Below are 19,254 nucleotides of genomic sequence, written 5' to 3'. Positions count from 1 at the left end.
TATATGGTTTTACTCTCTGTTGTAATTCTGACATAACTCTGACATAACTCATGACTGAAGAACCCAAATGACAGACACTGAACAATTGTTTTCTCTTGAACCATACCATTGAGAATGAGTGAACATAACATTAAAACATCAAAATCCACAACACAGCTACAGAAGTAACCAGCCACATCTGCATCTGTCATTAAGTTAAATAGATATGTATGGACCTGTGAACCCTCCAACCCACTCTCTCATACATGAACACTTATACACAGACAAGCTTTCTGTCACAACATCCCTGACACACTTATTCCTCACTAGTCTTAAAAGTACATCTTGGGTCAGTGCTACATGTTAATCAAGAATCTAACCATTAGTATTTCTTGGACAGGTGAAACCTCAACGAACAAAATTTAAAGCAACTGAAAATACGTAATAATTCTGTTTCCTATAACAAAATGATTCTTTGACCAGTAATTCATAATTAGTTGCAATGGAACATGGTGGAAATTGATTCATTTTCAAACTGATTTAACATGTCACATGGTGCATCATGATGCATGGTATTGTTATGGAAAAAAAAATTTAGCAGTCAGATGAAATGACCATGAATGCCTTATGAATGACCCTGAACCAGCTATCATCTTATGTAAAATGTCCCCAAGGCGATAAAAAATCCTTGCATAGTGCAGAAAAACTCCATTCCCTGTCATAACAAAACTATAAAAGTCAACAACCCTGTGACCGTTTTGCCAGGTTTGTCAATGTTTTAAGAATGCTCTGTGTAGGTTAAGCAGGCAGCATTGACTAATACAGGGAGAAGACATATACAAAGATACAATGCAAAGATACCAGGAATAATTCAAAACACATCACTTGCTTATTGTCACAATGGGTAAAAAAAAAACATTCACAAAGACATTGCATACCTAATGGTATTACAGCGTATAGAGCTATAACCTGCCGCACATCTGACAAGGATGGCATGGGCTCGATATCAGTCTGTCGTAGAGTCGTCCCAAGATAGCTGTGGTCACCTAAGCCATAATTACAAGAAAATGTTCAAGTTCAAAAGAATGCAGCGATGAAATCTATACTTTCAGCATTTATTTTTTCTGTCTCCCAGGGGCAATTGAATAAATTAATTTTGGTAAAAAATGTATGCATGTCTACCATATACATAAAAACCACAATGGATAACACATAAAGGCCCACATGATCACACTTATTTCCAACAGTAACATAATTGCTTATGCTGTTTCATTGCTTATACTAAAAGTGGCAAGATGGGAGTTACATAAACAAAAAATAGCACCCTGTATGATGCCAGAAACACATTGATGTCAGAAATCCATGGATTTTGTTTGTTTTGTGTGCTAAATTAGAACCATGCTAGCCATATTGACCTGTACCAATTATGCCTACCAGAAACTCTGATAAGTTTACCCTCACACACAGATGGGCATACTTCAAAAATCACAAATGACAAGGATAATAGCTAGTTTCTTTAGCCAATGTCTTTTCTGAAGAAAACTATTATCACACCAAAGATACTATTATATACAGGCATTTTACAACAATACTTAATTATTAAAAAAATTAATTCTGTGAGGCATTTTGTTTTCAATCTTGTACATTATGTCACATCCATAATACTGAGATTGTCCTACAGCACATTTTTACAATTGATTTTGTTACAAAGCACTGAATATAGTGCATAGTGCATTTTCCAGAGGGATCTGAAAACCCAGAGATTCCAGGGCCTGTCAGGGTTTCAGAGACCAGAGACAACTAGCAGGTGTCCTTGTGACAGCCTGTCTGTCCCTTTTGCCTGCTGCTTCCCCTAAAAATTTCAGTAAGAACCTTGTTGTTATTCTAGATTAGGGTTTCTCAACAGGGGTGGTACTTAAGCAAACGTTGCTGGAAGGGGAGCATTCCAGCCAGAAAAGGGGGCATCACAATCTGGATTTCTAAGGCAGATAAAACATGTTTAGTTGTACTGGAAGAAAAAACAATGACAATAGCATTGGTATTAAGAAAATCAATTGTGGGTAGGGTATGAATCCATTCACAGACAGTCTCTGCTTTCGATCAGACTTGAGATCACTAAGCCTCTGATTTTGACCAATGAGCATTAGGCTACTCATATTCTTACAGCAAAGCTTGGGGATTCCTTAACGAATATTTCACGATGTGACCAGAAAGATTGAGAAATCTTGTTCTAGATGCTGATTTGAGCTTTCAGTCTTGTATGAGGCTAGTATGAGACCTGACTACTGTAATGCTTTCTTTTCTGGTGTCCCCCCAAAATAAATTAATCAGATGAAACTCATTCAGAAAGCAGTAGCATGTGTTTTAAACAGAACCAAAAAAACCACACACTACGGCAATAGTGTCAAGTTAAGTGTCAATTGTTACTTGACTCAAGTCATCATATTGGTTGACTTTGACTTTTAGAATTAATTTTAAGGTACTTTTAGTTGTTTTCCACAGAATTAATGGCTCAATGCCAGTATAGATCTGATCTTTTAGTAAAAGCCCCAACATTCCCTCAGATCGACAGGTATTGGCATTCTTGATGCTCCTAGCCTAAGGTTATGCAGGAATCAGCACATTAAATTTGAGACTTTTCAAGATATTTTTCAGTGCCACTGTGGGTGAAATTTAATACCAATTTTTTACATCAAACTTTAAAACAGTATTCCATCCCTGCGTTTCCACTATTGCCACCGCTGCTTCAGAATTTTATGAAATGTCATGAAGTCGCAATTACACGACTCTGCAGAGGGCTTTTAATTTGAATTATACAACAGTTAGTTCTGGTCAAGTAATTTGATTGGACAAGAGCATTCCAAAGAGTGCTGATAATAGAGTATAACAGCACTGGGACATTTTACTATTATGTATCACTTCGCTTTACAGATGTTCCAATGCAATCGTTCCTTACACCAATGCAAACTTAATTCGCATTTACCAACAGCAAATGTGGATACGTTTCCATGTATGCTAAAACGTAGCTCGCTAGCCTGTAGTGGGCTATGATTAAAACTGGCTTGCTTGCCTACCGTATAGATAGCCTTTACATGTATGATAAAAAAAGTAGCTGACAAGCCTGCTGTCGGGTACGAAAGAAAATAGCTAGCTAACCTTTTTGAGTATCATAAAAAGCAAGTAACTAGCTAGTCAATAAACTTATATATAAGTTTACATACATTACACATAATATATAAACTGATAAGTTATTTTAAATATTATTAGATATATTATTAATTTTCATAATAATTAGTTGGCCATGAACATCAATACAGAATACATTGCGTATGTTTATTGAAACTGTAAAATCTATCTAACTTAACGTTAGCTAGTTAAATCTATCTTTCTCTCTCTTCTCTTTCTTTTTCCCTTCTTTCTCTCTTGCCTTGGCAGGGGGACGCCACGTGTCTCCACTTCCTGTATCCGTCGTTTAAGCAATATCACACAAGAGGGAGTGCTGTTATACTGTAATATCAGCACGAATGTGATTCAGTCATAGGCACAAGGCCACAGGCCTGTTGTGTATATAAGTCAGAAACTTTTCATAGGGAAAGTTGCCCAGAGGCGGCCCGTTGATGCTCAGTAGCATGCATGATGCCAGACGGTCCCCCTGCAGCCTGTTCTCTGGGTGAGTTTCCCTATGACAGAGCCTTAGAGCTCTTCTTTAAAAACCCAAGAAAAATTAAGTGCTCTCAGCTAGGCTGCAAACTTTGCCACTGAGGCTAATATACAGTGCCCTCTGTAAGTAGTGGGTCAAAGAATAAATAGATGTCAATAAATGTGTTCTAAAGTTTGTTTTGCAGTCAAGTGTCACTTTATTTCTTATTTTTTAATTACCTATTGATATCCACTCCGACCGCCGGCGTACTACGTGTGCGCACCACCCAGACACAACAAAACCCTTTCCCCCCATTGCTGAAAAAAATCCTAGAGGACACACTGCATCCAATGCATATTTACTGTATAAAGCAAAATGGCACATTTTGATTTAAGGACATATTCTATGTCTGCTGATGTTTATCAGAGAATTATGTGTGTGTGTATGTGTGCCTCTGATTAACACCATTTCCCTTGACCAGCCTCAATCACACTCGTAAGTCCTTTTCATCCATCCATTTTTCAGACAATGCACGTTTCGCCATGTTGTGTTATGACTAATTCAGACTGCCTTCATGACATAACCCTGCTTTTTGAGTTTTGCATTCTGCCATCGTTTGTCCCTGCTGAGTGTACACAACAACACACTGCTCCATGTCATACTGTACTCAATTACCTGACCCTCATCTTCTCACAACTCCTGCTCTCTCTGTTGCCTTTCTCTGTCTCTATTCCTAATGCTGCCTAAGCAAGTGTTCCTATGCCCCAGCACTTTTCCACCCAGCAGTAACAATGTTCAATGTTCCTGCCTCAATGTGTAAGAAGCCTGGAAACCAAGGGCAAATATGCCCTGTCTACTGCTAGATGGACGCTCCTGCCAGTGCCCACCAATAGCCATCCTCTTGGCCAACTAACAGGATCTTGGGGGAACAGTGAAATTTTATACTATTTCGAAAGAGTCTCTCAACCTCCTTTTCCTGGGGTTAGAGAGGGTTTAAGGTTGATCATGACCGATTTTGTGTTTTCTTGTTTTCCCATTCCCTCTTGAAAATGTACTCAGTACGGCGCTTTGTGACAACTCATTTGCAAAAATGTGCTGTAACAAATACATTTTCATTTAAACTCACTTTGATTTCACAGAAGAAAATGCATGTATCTTCTTCTCAGCATTGTGAAATTAGAATAATTTCCCTTAATTAGTACACACCCAATTGAAATGCATAATAAATAATAAAATCATCTTAAATTTGTGGAGATCAATCTGAAAGCATTTCAGCTTTAATTTTGAAAGCCTCCACCAACTTTGTCCTTCCTTCTCTTTTTATTTTTTCCTTTCCTCCCCCATTCTGTCCTGCTTTACTACTTAATTGTTAATTACATTTCCTTTGTTGTTGACTTTGTAATTTGTTTTTCTGTTTAAAGAACAGAAAAACCCCACAGAGAAGTGAAAACTGAGAAAATGCAATACGAGCAAATTGTGATTTTGGTGATTTAAATGATAAAAGAGAATTCATAATATTGGCTGACCTGTAAACAAACACTTTATATACTGAACTAAGCATGTGTAACAACCTTGCCTCCTCCCACTTCAACCATTCAGCACTCAGCGTTGCCGATCTACTAATCATCGGTCTGATCACAACATCTTTTTCACTATCACAAAATCTCTCTGATAATTGTCTACATTTGTGCAAACATATTATTCATTTTATCACATATGCAGAATTAAAAATGATTGTGAACTTTCTAGACTTGATATTGCATGGAAGGACACTAAGTAAAATAAATTAGATATTAGACATGTTATAGTCAAAAATAGAGACAACATACAAAGCAAATCAAAATTATATCATGAAAATTACCTAAATAGTCCTCCAACGTAATTGATTCTGCCTGCTTCAGCAAGCCCTGTTCCACCAGTTCCTGATACAAGGACTCGATATTCCTGTATATGTCAGTTGAATAAGGCAATATGTTACATGATTACAACATACATAAAAGACAATGAGGGTTACAGATGTAAAAAGCTTAAAATTGACATTACTTTTATTTACTTTGACATATATTTAAATAAATTTGCCCCACCAATGGAAAATTGTTATACTGACATTGGACAATCTTAAAATATTTTTAACTAAGAATTCAGAATGACTCACCTATCAGCTGTTAGATCCTTGTCTTTCTTTTTCTTCTTTCCACTTTTCGATCCTTTTTTTTTCTGAGGTACAAAATCAGATTACCAATGTTTACTGTACTGAAAAGGTACATATTTATAAATGATCACTAAATGTGACTTAATTCACTGGAATTTCACAACAATAAAATAACCAAACCTGAAAAAGTTATAGCAGTAACCCATGAGATGCATATTGGTGTAACAGATCATATTTGATAGACCTGAAATCAATGAGTCACAGCAAAATGCCGTGAGTACCACGATGCGGAAGGGAAGAGACCAGAGAGATGATAAGAACAAGATTATCAATGGCCACCACACACTTGACTATTGGTAGACTATACTGTCTGCAATCAACATAAATTTAGATTGTGACAGACACTAGCTAAGGCAGCCACATTTTACAACTACTGGACACATATACCCTACTGCATCCCTCACAGTATAGGCAAACACATTGTGAACACCCACTGTTCACTGTTATGCAGTTTGCAGTTGACACTCAGTTTTGTGTGTCACTGACACCTGGCAAAACGGTTTAAGTTGCTGGATTGGAGTCTTGCTGCAAAGATATGAAGTGCTGACCTCTAATCTTCCTGGTACTGAACTGTGATAAAACAGATTCCGGACCCACAATTCTCCAAGAAAAGCTCAACAACTTCACTCTAAATTTAGATGGGTACTCCATAGCTGCACATTTAATTCAGCAAACATTTCTTGACTTACCTTTAATTAAATTTTGAACAATTAGGCTACAAATACATTGCAAGCCATTGACCTGCTTGTTTTTACTCATGGTACTTATCTAGCTTTAGTTCAGTAGGACAGTCCACTTCACTGACTCATGAATTTGGTCAGTTTCTTGAGTACATTTAGTTCATCTAGTTCTTTCAGTAAATGTTTCCTTCTCTGGTCATAGAGTGACTCTGTGATGATACTACACCCTTTGACATATCCAAAAATGCTGTATCATACAAAAAGCTAGCATTTCAACAACATGTAAAACTGAATCAATTCAAGCATTTATTGTTTGTGTTGGAGCCCTAGAACATATTACACCCCAGTCTGCCTAGGGAATATCTTCCTGCATATCGGTCATTCAATCAAATTGCTTATCATCTGTTAGCTACCAATTTCCTGTATTGACATTTACATTTATTCATTTGGCAGACACTTTTATTCAAAGCGACTTACATAGGTTATCCATTTATACAGCTGGATATTTACTGAGGCAACTGTGGGTTAAGTACCTTGGCCAAGGGTACAGCAGCAGTGTCCCAGCAGGGATTGAACCGGCAACCTTTCAGTTACGAGTCCTGCTCCTTAACCACTATGCTACACTGCCGCTGTATATTTAAATAAACTTGGTCTCTGCTATAGCAGTTATGATCAGAGAGCATTTCTAAAGTGGTTAAGGGTGGCTGCAGGACAAATATGAAAATACAAAGTTTCTTAGTTGCAGGTGTGACTTTGGTAGCTCAAACATGACCCTAGGTTCCTCAAATGACATGAGCCTCTTGTCAGCATACAGATTTTAGCAATGCCCTTTTTCACCCATTTAGACCCCATGTCTCTAGAGCCAGGAGTGAAGTTATCATTACCCCAGATAGGAGAGAAACTGGATAAAACCTGGGGATTCTCTTTGGCCTTTGTGCCAAATTGATGAGTGTTTTTCTGCAAAAGGATTAAGGGTGTTTTTCTTTGGTTTTTTAACGGAAGCAGAATATAGATACCCGTGAAGAGCAATGCCTTTTGTAGAAAGCACTTCCGTCTGCACCTGCGGTAAGAGTGGTTCCTTGGAAAACCAAAACATTGCAGCTCTCAACTGTGCAGCTTAGTAATACCACTGTAATGTGTGCATTTGTAATCCTCCCCTGTCATATGCCAAATAAAGAGGAGAAAGACTAAGCCTTGGTTTCTGTTTTTCCAAATGAAATTGAAAAGTAGCATTCTACTTGTTTGGCATTTACAAAAGAAATGCTGCTACTACTGGATTGGCTCTTTCGTGTTCATTAAGAAATAAAATACAATTTCCCTTATTAAACTGGACCCTGAAAAGTGCCCAAAGCAATTTATCAAGCTGGAAAGAGAGGGGCTGGAATTGTTCAGGTCTGAGAAGAATGAAATGATACAGCAAACAAAGCAATCCAATATTCAAAATCTAATATTCTAATGCCTCTAATTAAGGGGTGGGCTCTTATGGCTATTGCAAAAGGCTCCATAGCAAATATGAACAGTAATGGTGAGACTGGACAACATTTTTACATTACTTCTTTTAGCAATGTTCTGACCCAGAGCAACACTGTTGTGTCTGATGACAGAGCTAAGATTTTGAGATCAAATTGTTGGTGGCAACTTCAGCAAAATGATCGCTATATAAAATCTCAAACCATTTACAGAAAATTTCTCTAAATCAAAAATATCTCAAATATGTCAAATGCAGGATCACTCAGCATGGAGTGAGAGTATGGCAGTATCAGGAAAGCTCTGACATAAATGTGCAACATTAAGTACTCTTATAAAATTGTGAAAACCTTGATAACTTGTCACAAAACCATTTGGTCTTCATGCAACAAAAAGGGAAGAACTCTTTCATGTCTGCTATATAAGGATTTAGCAATAATTTTCACACTGGAATTCAGAGGACTGATTGGTCCGCAGGTTTCAGATTTGATTAAGGATTTATCAGGTATTGGTATAAGAATAATTATTGCACTCCTGACAGATGGAGGGAGACATCCTTGCTGGATTCTGTGTACATATCTATCAGCTGGCCCAGAAGATTGTCTTTGAGCAATATCTTATAAGTATCCACTTGAAACCCACCCTACCCAGCCGCTTTGCCTGCCTTCATGTAGGAAGCTGCAACAGTCAATTCCCCAATTTCAAGGCCCCTATCTTGATCTTCTGAAATAGACTGAATATCTAGTCTGTCCAAAAAAGATACCTCTTGAGTTAAGTCCTCAGGAGATTCTGAGGTATAAAGAGCCTGGTAGTCTGAAGTAAAAGTCTGGTTTATTTCAACAGGATCTGTAGATAACTGCTCTTGCATATTCTGAATAGCAATAATATCTCAATTCAACTTTATAATATGCCAAGCCAGTAATTTGCCAAAATTTTCCCATTGATCATAAAACAATATTTAAGTCCTGTTAAACTGTTAGCAGCCTTTGAGGTCAAAAGTGCCTCATACAATAAGTAATGCTTGACATATTTTCACTGAGTTGTTTCAAGAAGTTTCCCTCTCCATTTCTTTGATATTACGATCTAGTTCCCTAATCCCCAGGTTAAATTTGTACATGGTAAACCTGAGATGCATGGTCACTCAAAACAAGACTATCGAAGTCACACCTTACTACATTCGAAAGCAAAGAACAAGACACTAATCTTGTCTGAGAGTATGAGTATGATGATGAAAAACATGAAACTTTTGATTGCTTTTTTTTGATTGATTGTTTCTCCAGTGGTCACAAAAAGTTTTTAATGAAATTAATGAAAAACACAGCAGGGATATTGTGTATCCAAGAGACCATATAATAAAATAATATAAGGGGCACATTAGCTTAACTTAGGCAACTATACAATTATGGGGAAAACACAGAAGTATCAAAATGCCCCAGAAAAAGTAAAATATTTCAGATCAATGTGTTTTTTATTGTTTAGAAAATATGGGAGAAAAAATTATTTGTTAAATTTTGCATCATGCTTTTATGTAATCCACAGCCAACATTAGCTCACCACATAATCCCTCTAGTCACATCTAGACTTGAACATATACAATGAACTGATGGACATTTCATGCTATTGAAATGTTTCCTGGGAGTCACTTAACTGCCTTTTTCCAAGGTTAGGGAATAATATTCCTAATTATTCCTAGTTTTTTTCTTATTACCTCAGGGTTTTCTGGTTTTTCAATTCAGTCTGGAAAAGACAATATGTTTTGCCCTTTATGACAGTTGTGGAAACTGAAATAAACTTCGATTGACTGAATACTTTGATGTTTGTACATGGAACAATACAATACACTTTGATAATTAAGAGGTGGCTACCAGTTTTTAGGTGGCCTCATTCTTACCACTTTAGTTTTAAAGAGCAGAGATAAAATGGTTGTACCTTTGCGTTAGCCTTGCCCTTGATCTTTCCTCCTTTGTCTTTATCCATGGCCAGTTTCCAGTTAGCCAGCTCCTGTCTCATGAGTTCATCCACCTGAAAAAGCAAAGATTTAAAAAAATTGCAGTTGTGCCCAGCCCTAATAAACAATTAGTTTTTCATATGATACCTGACGTCTGATTTCAGCCTCAAGTTCTTTCCTCTTCTCTTCCTTGATCAGCTCAGCCTCATGCCTTTGACTGAAGTTCTTGGACTCAGTGCGACTCTGCCAGACACCTGTGGATCATATCGACCACAGCTCGTTATGTATCTGCTGAATAAAACATCAGAATCTTAAGTAGAGATGGTATGAACTACGACAGTACGAGTAAAAAGTGGCGATTAATAATGATTAAACATAGGAGTAGTGAAGAATAATAAATAATAATAACTATGCAAAAACGTAGCAATCATTTTTATATGACTCACATAATACATTATTTTTGACTATATAATGACATAAATCTATGAACATTTGAATCATTGCTTGTTAATTAAAACCGGTTGTTTATTAATGCAGGTCATTCAATCTTGAAACCTATGTGGCATAAGTTCCTAAATTTCTTTGCTCGTTACACATTATATTTAATGTCATTTTATTATCTAAAGCTACTACAAAAACCACCATACCAAGACCACTGGTTGTGGAGTCAAACTTCTCTAGTGTCACTGATTAACCAAATACTCAGCTCTCAAAGATTAGTCAACCAATGACATCACTGTAGTGTCATGCAGTTAATTTATTATAATAGAGTAATATAACACTGATACCATGTAGCAATCCCATGTTATCTAGGAATACCGCATAATATCTGTTCACAAAAAATATGTTAACAAAGAATAAATCTGACAAAAAATTCTTGTCGACATAGGAGCATACTTATATCCCTTTTCCACTGCTCCTTTTGGAGCCATTCCAAGTTGTGCCAATTCAAGCTTCTTGGAGCCAAAAATGGCTTGACTTATTTGCTAGTGCTGGCTTAGTTTACCTGGGGCCAGAGGCAGGGTCATAACAACATTTGTACATCATCTGCGCTCTGCTTTGTTTTGCTCTTTGCAGCAGTACAGGACAAACATTTAATGTTGAAAACATGAAGAATGACAGAAAAGTGTTGTCTTGGCCATATGATTAAATTCAGACTATCTGAAATATTTGGGCTGACACTGCCATGCAAGAACAGCTGTATCTGACTGACTTTTCTTTTTAGCCAACTTTTAAGATAGCCAGACAAATCATTTTTCATGCCACTGCAGCTACCATCATCTGGTGAGGAGAAGAGAATGTTTGTGCCCTAGGGTACACACTAGTCAAGGCATTGGTTCTATGGAGAAAACAGTGTTGAGAATTGGCAGTGTTGAGATAAAACAATACTGAGAAACAAACTCAACCTCCTCTGTTAATGGATTTTTGATAGGAATATAGACATTACAACTTGCAGCACTTCCAGAGAGAAATACAGAGAAAGGAGGGGACAGTGGATATCCTTGTCCTGTCCTTCCTTCCACTGCAGTGAAGTCTGTCAGATGGCTATTTATTCTTGCAAAAGGCCTATCATATAATGGCTGAATATCTCACCCATATTAAACATGCATCATTAGTACCAACTGGCTACATCATAGTCATATAGGTATACAAGTGTGTAGAAGACCATGTTATCAAGTGAAAGGTAGGCTCTCAACAAATTCTATGAAGGGGGACCACATTTTGGTAAACTTAATCTGGGACCTGTTCTGATTGTATCTCAGCTTTTCTAATGGGATCATAGAAAGAACATCCTTAACCCAACGTTTAAACCGGGGGGGGGGGGGGGGGGGGGGGGGGGGGGGGGGGGGGGGGGGGGGGGGTTCCATTGACTGCCATTGCAGGAGAATGAGTCTCTGAGTCTCATGCTATGGCATTTGCCTAGCAGGCAGTAAGTCCTTCCTAGCGGAGGCACTCCAAAAACCGCAATGCTAGGGTTGGGCTCTCCTGTTTTTCCACACATGTAGGAGATTGCTTCAAAAACCAAATGATGCATGACCAGATCATGTGGCCTAACGTTGCTGGGCTGTGATAACATCTCGGACATTCAGGGCTAGTGCCGGGGTACATTCTGACCAATTTCTCATTTGAATAGTGTAATCGGTGTATTATCTTGAATGAGACTATGTCTTATACAAAGGGAAGTGGAGTGTATACGTTTTAAGCTGCATTGCCAGGTCTCATCAGAGAGAACAACACCCAAGTCCTCTTCCCACGCTAATTTAGTATTATCCCACAAGGTGGGGGTTGATATCCTGTATTATGTTGTATATTTTAGACACCCTCCCTTTCTTGTAAGGGTCTAGTTCTAGTAAAGAATCCATCGTATTTTTAGGTCACAGGAACGGAAATGGGAAATATTTTATAGCAAAACTACGCACCTGCAAGTATCTGAAAAAATGGTTCTTTGGGATATTGTGGTCTTTTTGCAGTGTTTCAAATAAAGCAAATGTACCATCAGCAAAGAGGTTGCTAAAGAATACCAGACCTTTTCTATGCCATGCTTGGTAAGCCGTGTCAATTAGGATGGAGGAAACAGGTGGTTGCTCACTAGTGGGAGGAGACCACTTGCCTGGTTGAAATGAAAATGCTTCCTGAATTGAAACCATATTTTAAGGGAATTTTTGACAACAGGATTCAGGTTTTTAAGACTTAGGTTGATTGGTAAGGGACAGCCTAGGAGAGATCATAGGAGTTGCAGAATCAGATCTTAGTTCCATAGAAACCCGTGTTGGTCCTTGCTTATTTTCATGCATTGACATCCAGTAATTCAATTAAGAAATGTTAGCTGCCCAGTAGTAGAATAGTAAGTTAGGCAAGCCCAACGCCCCTGCAAACTTGGGCACCTCTAACCAGGCTTTCTTGATACGCGGAGGGGACTTGCCCTAAATGAAGGTGGTGATATGACTCTCTAATTGTTTAAACCAAGACTTGGTTAGTAGAATAGGGATCATTTGGAATACGTATAAGAAACGTGGCAGTATTGTCATCTTGAGCGTATTAACCCGACCAGCCAGTGTTGGGAGTGCTGACCATCTTGTAAAGTCCTGTTTAGTGCGTTCTTACAGCAATTTAAAGTTGTGGTCATAAAGGTCCTTGTACGATTTTGTAACCTTGATGCCCAGGTAGGTGAAAACCTGGTGCTCTATCCTGAAAGGGAAGCTGCTGTAATCTGTGGTTGCTGCCAGTTGATTTATGGGAAAAAGCAAACTTTTTGAAAAGTTTAATTTGCAGCCTGACAGTCTCCCAAATTGTTGTACTGTGTCTATGAGCTGTGGCAGATATTCTGTTGGATTGGATATGTATAATAAGAGGTCGTCTGCGTACAGCGATACCTTATGCGTTGCACCATTTCTAATGACACCAGTGATGCTCTCATCCGTTCTCAGGGTTATGGCTAGGGGTTCAATGGCTGCGTCAAATAAGAAAGGTGACAAGCAGCATCCCTGGCGAGTCCCTCTGTGCAGTGTAAAATAATATGACTTGATACTATTTGTACGTACTGAGGCTGTCGGCGAGGCATATAATATCTTGATCCATGAGATGAAAAATGGACCGAACCCAAATTTGTCCAGGACCATGAATAAAAACTCCCACTCGACCCGATCAAAAGCGTTCTCCGCATCAAGGGAAAGTATGACCTCTGGCTGACAGGTCGAGTGGGAGGAGTAGAGCACGTTAAATAACCGGCGCATATTATAGAATGATTGCCTCCCTCATACGAAACCTGTTTGGTTGGATTAAATGATGTCAGGTATCACTGTCTCAAGGCGATGTGACAGAACTTTGGTAAGGATTTTGTAATTGCAGCAGAGGAGGATGATAGGGTGGTACGTGCGCCACAGTCCGGGGGGTCCCTATCTTTTTTTAGTAAGACCAATATGGTTGCCTGGGTCAGAGTGGGAGGTAACTTCCTTTCAGAGAGAATTTCATGGAACAGTAGGCGCAGAAAAGGTGCCAGTTTGGGTGCGAATAGTTTGTAGAATTCCATAGGGAATCCGTCTGGACCGGGCGCCCTCCCACTCTGCGTGGAACTTATTGCCTGTATTATTTCTTGGGTTGTTATGGGGCATCAAGGATGGTTTGGTTTTCTGTACTAATTTTTGGAATACCTAGGCTGTCTAGGAATACTTGGACCTCATCTGTATGTGTACAAGTTAAATCTGGTGCAACACGGATTTCAGGGATCACGTTGTGTGCTGCTGCCTGTTTGAGTTGATGGTACAGTTATTTACCAGCCTTTTCACTGTGCTCGTAGTATGTTTGTTTTCTTTTGAGTATAAGCTGCTCCGTTTGTTTAATTGAAAGGTTATCAAATTCTATTTGTAATAACAGTCGTGCTTTAAGCAGATCTGGAGATGTATCATGGGCTAGCCTGTTGTCTATATCCAATATCTGTTGGGTTAGTTCAGAAAGGTGCTTAGTTCGTTCTCTTTTTTCATGAGATGCTTATGATCTGCCCTCCTGAGGTAGGCTTTAAGTGACTCCCATATAACAGTATATGACATGCCAGGGGTGCCATCGGTCTCTAAGTAGAAGTCCATTTGGTCTGAGATAAACTTTTTAAATGAACTGCCGGTTAGTAATGGCAGGTCAAGTTGCCATGAGTGCTGAGGCAAGATGCTATTTGGAATTGGACAGGGCAGTGGTCAGAAATATCTATGCTATGGTATTGGCAGTTAGTAATGAAAGAGATGGTCCTATAGTCGATCAAACAGTAGTCAATTCTGGAGTATGAAAGGTGGACTGGTGAATAAAATGAGAACTGTCTGGAAGTGGGATTAGAGTGTCTCCAGGGGTCAAATAATTTACAGGATTGCACGAAAAATTTGGACACAGTGCTATTGCGTTTGGGGTTAGATTTGTCCAACATCGGCTGTAGTGTGCCACTGAAATCCCCCCCTAATATTAACAAGTGTGAGTTAAGGTCAGGGAGTTTTACTATGAGGCGAGAGAAGAACTGAGGGTTGTCCCAGTTCGGCCCATAGATACTGGCGAGTGCAACTTGGTTGCCATATAGCTTACCTGTTACTATGACAAACCTGCCATTGTTATCCGATATTACATAGGCTGGCGTAAATGGAACCCCTTTCTTTATTAATATAGCTGCACCCCTAGATCTATCCCCGTAGTTGGAATGGAATATCTGTTCGATCCAGCCTCTTTTAAGATTGGTGTGCTCAGTGGTTCAAAGATGGGTCTCTTGAAGATACATGATGTCTGAGCCAAGTGACTTTAAGTATGTGAGGACCCTTTTACATTTAATAGGATGTTGGATCCCCTTAATGTTCCAACTAATGAAACAAATTGAGCCTAAACCCATAATGTTAGCAATGGACTTGGATAAATTACTACAAATATGTGTGTGCAGTCAGTTGGATGATTTGAAATAGAATAGAGTGTCTTATCAGGGTAGACAGTATCAGAAAGTCCGTACAAATGTTAATTTTTTCTCACTAAGCAAAACATAAAAACAAAAATATAATGGCCTTGGTCGCCTGTGCTGACCTGTCCTTAACTCCCAGGTCACACTAAACTCCCCTAACTTAAGGCTGGGTCCCCACATTGGTATTTAACTGGGTTACCAACTATCAACTAAAGCCCACAGAACATGGTTCATGGAATAGCTGTGGTACGGAAGTAGTCTTAAGATTAAAAAAGAAAAAATTAAAAATAAATAAATAAATAAATAATAATAGTATTATTAATAATAGGCTAATAATTATAAACAAAATAATTTAAATAATAACAATAATAATAATATTACAAATAAAATAATGATAGTAATAAGTATATACAGACGCGATCACACCTATACACACACGCACACAGGCTACTGTATGACTATATATACACATACGCACACACACATACCCACATAGCCAATACAGACGTGCGCACGCACGCTATGTAAGATAATAGTACTAACGAAGAGAGGGAAAAAAAAAAACATTGAAACAATTAGAATGACAGAACTGGCAATAAGAAGAGCACTGGAAACAGAACCGGTGATATCGCAGTACAGTATAAACTTGTGAATTATCTGAAAACAGTACTCACGGCACTTGGTTTTGGAAAGCAATAGAAGGCACTGATTCAGACATAAGGCTCCAAATTAGGAGATAAGCAGTTACTTGTTGGAAGTAGCCCCGTGCGTGGTTATGTTCTGCAGCTTCCAGCCCACGGAGTTGTTGTCTCACACTGTTGAATCCCGCTCGAGCCCTGGCCACTCATGCAGTGTAGTCTGGGTAGACAGATATGGTTGCCCCGTCCACTCTGACCCATTGTTTTTCTCTGGTGAGGTGTAGGATATTGGCACAATCACAGAAGTAGTGCAGGTGGGCCACAATGACGTGCGGCGACTGCCCTGTCTCGGCGCCGGTCGTAGCGATTGGTGGGATCTGTCCATCAAAGGCGCCTCCGTTAAGTTGAATGCTTTCTGCACTAACTCAGACACGACAGTGGTAGAAATGCCGCGGCTCTCCAGTACTCCCACAATCATGATGTTATTCCTCCTTGATTTCGATTTGAGATCCTCACACTTATTCTGTAGTGACTCCGACTGGGCTTTAAGATGCTCCACCTGGCGATGCGCGGTATCAATATCATCCGTGCATGATGACGTTTCATCTCACCAACAGTGCTTTTCAGCGCGGCTAGCTCTGTGGTAATGGATCTCTGGTAGGAATGTAGCTCAGTTCTGACCACATTAATATCAGCTCTGAACACTGCCATTTCCTTCTCCAATACATTTCTGATCTCAGATTTGATAATGTCTCTGATATCATCACGCAGCGACGCAAGCAGCTCTCATCTGAATGCTTCAGTGGCTAGCACTGCGGACGGGTCAGTTGAAGTTGTGCTTCCCGGTTGCATTTCACACCACTCCAGAGATAAGATAGAGACACTGGGCCTCGAAGCAGATACGGTCGCGTTACGGGATTTTGTCGACTTTCCTGTCATATCTTCTCAATTAATGTTCAAACAGTATAACAAAAACAGAAATAAAATATTCTCTGTCAAAATGTGCCTATATATACATATTTAAATGAGAAGTTCCGTGGAGCTTAGTTGCACACGTCTACGCCATAACCTGCTCAGAAGCGCCCCCCATCTCACTCATATTAAAAAGAGGAGGGGGATAACCTCCAAAGTAAGCAGTGCTAAGGAAAAGATCTCTTGGTGTGTAAATGCCACATTCCCTTCAGTCCACTGTACTAGCAAGGAGCAATATCTAACAGGAAATACCTGCCCACAAAGCTTCCTGAACAAGTATGAAATGGTCTATATTTATAGGTTTCGGAAATCTCCTGAAAATTGCTTTGTTTGCGAGAGACTTCCTTTTTGATTGCTCAAATAAAAGAAAAAGCACAAATTATACAGCCTCAACACACAAATTCCTCTACAATGGCAGCATACCAAATTTCGTCTGTGCATCAGAAAAAAGTGCAACTTAAAAAACCTGTTGGATGATGCAATAGTTTTATTTCTTCTACAAAGTACTGTACACTACATACTGTGCTCAAACACTTTCACACTCTGACAACCCCTTCTCTCCCTCCCTGTCTCCAATCTCTCAGTCATTCTCCTTTCTCCCACATGCCAGCTGTGCCACAAGTACACCATCAGTACACCTTCGAGAACACCATCAGCCTAGCCCATAACAACTAAGAGGGCACAATGAACAGTATTCACTTTACACCATCGTACACTCACTCATCATCGAATAAGTCACCTGTGATTTAGAAAACCAACATCCATAAAAAACAAATAAGAACAAAATAAAATTACATAAAAATCTGAACAACTACATGGGGCCTCATATCACCGGGCTTAGTCCCCTAACTAACAGCAGCAATAAGGCTCCAGCATGTTTAGTGCGTTTATGATTTTTGTTCTCCTTACTTGTGAAGGTTTTTTGTTTGATCTCTAGGTCAGGCAGGAAAGTTGATGGCAGCATTTTCAGACCTGGTTCCTCCTCCTACAGTTAAACATAAAGAAGTGAAGGGAAGATGGCTCCCCCTCTTCAGCTCCTATGGAATCACATCACACCACTAATGGACATGAGGCCACACATACTGCGCCTGCATATCCACATGCTGCACCCTGGCAATGGCAGGATCCACATAGTTCAGACTTTCTCATCAGCTCCTTGAGCACAGGACAGACAGGCTGAACTGTCATTTAGCAAAACTGAAATAAAATGCATCTAGCAGTATGCCCCAATGCATATTACAAGTCTCATTAATATTAAAAATAATATGTTTTGGGATATGCTTTGGCAAGGTGAAAAGACTCGAGATGTTTGATTAAACATGTTTAGGGTTCAGATATCTATATCCTTAACTTTTTACATTAAATGCATAAAAATTCCTGGTGAGAAAATTGTTGAAATACATATAATACATCAAAATGTGAATGTGATTTCAGCTCACCTCTTCTGCCCCTTTCTTTTTGTCTTTCTTCCCTTTATCCTTTTTCTCCTCCTTTGCTTTGAGCTTCTTGTTGCTGTCCTCCTCTTCCTTGGCTGCCAGTTCCTCCATTAGCTTAAAACAAGAGTTTCTCATTGTCATTATTACTTGTCTGATTTAAAAGAAAGGACCAACAACAGGACTGTATGACAGAAAACTTTGAATATAAAACAACATAAACATGGATGCTTTATTTATCTTGCATGTATTTATTTCATCTATGTTCACTCCTATTAGACCTTACCAAAAATAAACTAAGGGGATCGAACAGATCTGTATGTGTGTTATGCAGCTAAGCTGTACAATACGTTCAGCATGTTAAAAAAATCATCAACACAGTACACAAATATCAACACTAACAGTATATGAAATTGCCAAAAGGATGTTGTATTTGATAATAAAGAACATAATGTGTCATGTAGTGCAGGCTGTGTAAGCCATGTAGCAATAACTAACTCTCAAAATGCACATATGAGCAATGATGTTTATTTACAGTGCTCATAATACAAAATACACAAAATACAACTTCCCACACATGCAAAAACTACTTACACTGAAAACTCAAAAAAAAACAGAACAAAACAAAAAGCACACACAAATATACAGGAGCAAGCCAAAAATCTATCAATCTCTGGCAAACACAGCTCCTACCAGGCTCCAACAGACACTCCCCCTATTACTGCTAAAGGGACTAGTTATGTCAGGGTTTCAGAGACTGCTTCCTGCAACAACCAGCAGGCGTCCTCATAACAGCCTGTCTGGTTCAGTTGCCTTCTGCTTCCCCTAACTTCCACTAGAGGGACTGTCTTTCTATTTGT

The 19,254-nt window shown here is 39.0% G+C and overlaps 1 protein-coding gene across 1 annotated transcript in view; it reads right to left on the bottom strand.

Moving 5' to 3' along the window:
- The window catches only part of zgc:153738 (uncharacterized protein LOC558115 homolog), a 76,187-nt gene that overhangs the window by 18,971 nt on the left and 37,962 nt on the right, over window positions 1-19,254 (bottom strand). Inside the window, exons 8-14 of the mRNA XM_036522031.1 lie at window positions 18,401-18,511; window positions 17,871-17,946; window positions 10,074-10,180; window positions 9,908-10,000; window positions 5,775-5,836; window positions 5,481-5,563; window positions 918-1,025 (exon numbers count right to left, since the gene is read on the bottom strand). Of these exons, the coding sequence (XP_036377924.1) occupies window positions 918-1,025; window positions 5,481-5,563; window positions 5,775-5,836; window positions 9,908-10,000; window positions 10,074-10,180; window positions 17,871-17,946; window positions 18,401-18,511 (640 nt within the window). The remainder of the gene's footprint in view (window positions 1-917; window positions 1,026-5,480; window positions 5,564-5,774; window positions 5,837-9,907; window positions 10,001-10,073; window positions 10,181-17,870; window positions 17,947-18,400; window positions 18,512-19,254) is intronic.

This window comes from Megalops cyprinoides, chromosome 2 (genome assembly GCF_013368585.1).
Source record: "Megalops cyprinoides isolate fMegCyp1 chromosome 2, fMegCyp1.pri, whole genome shotgun sequence".
NCBI classification, from domain to species: domain Eukaryota; kingdom Metazoa; phylum Chordata; class Actinopteri; order Elopiformes; family Megalopidae; genus Megalops; species Megalops cyprinoides.
The sequence above is the reverse complement of the archived record's forward strand: the minus strand, read 5'-3'. Positions and strand labels throughout refer to the sequence as shown.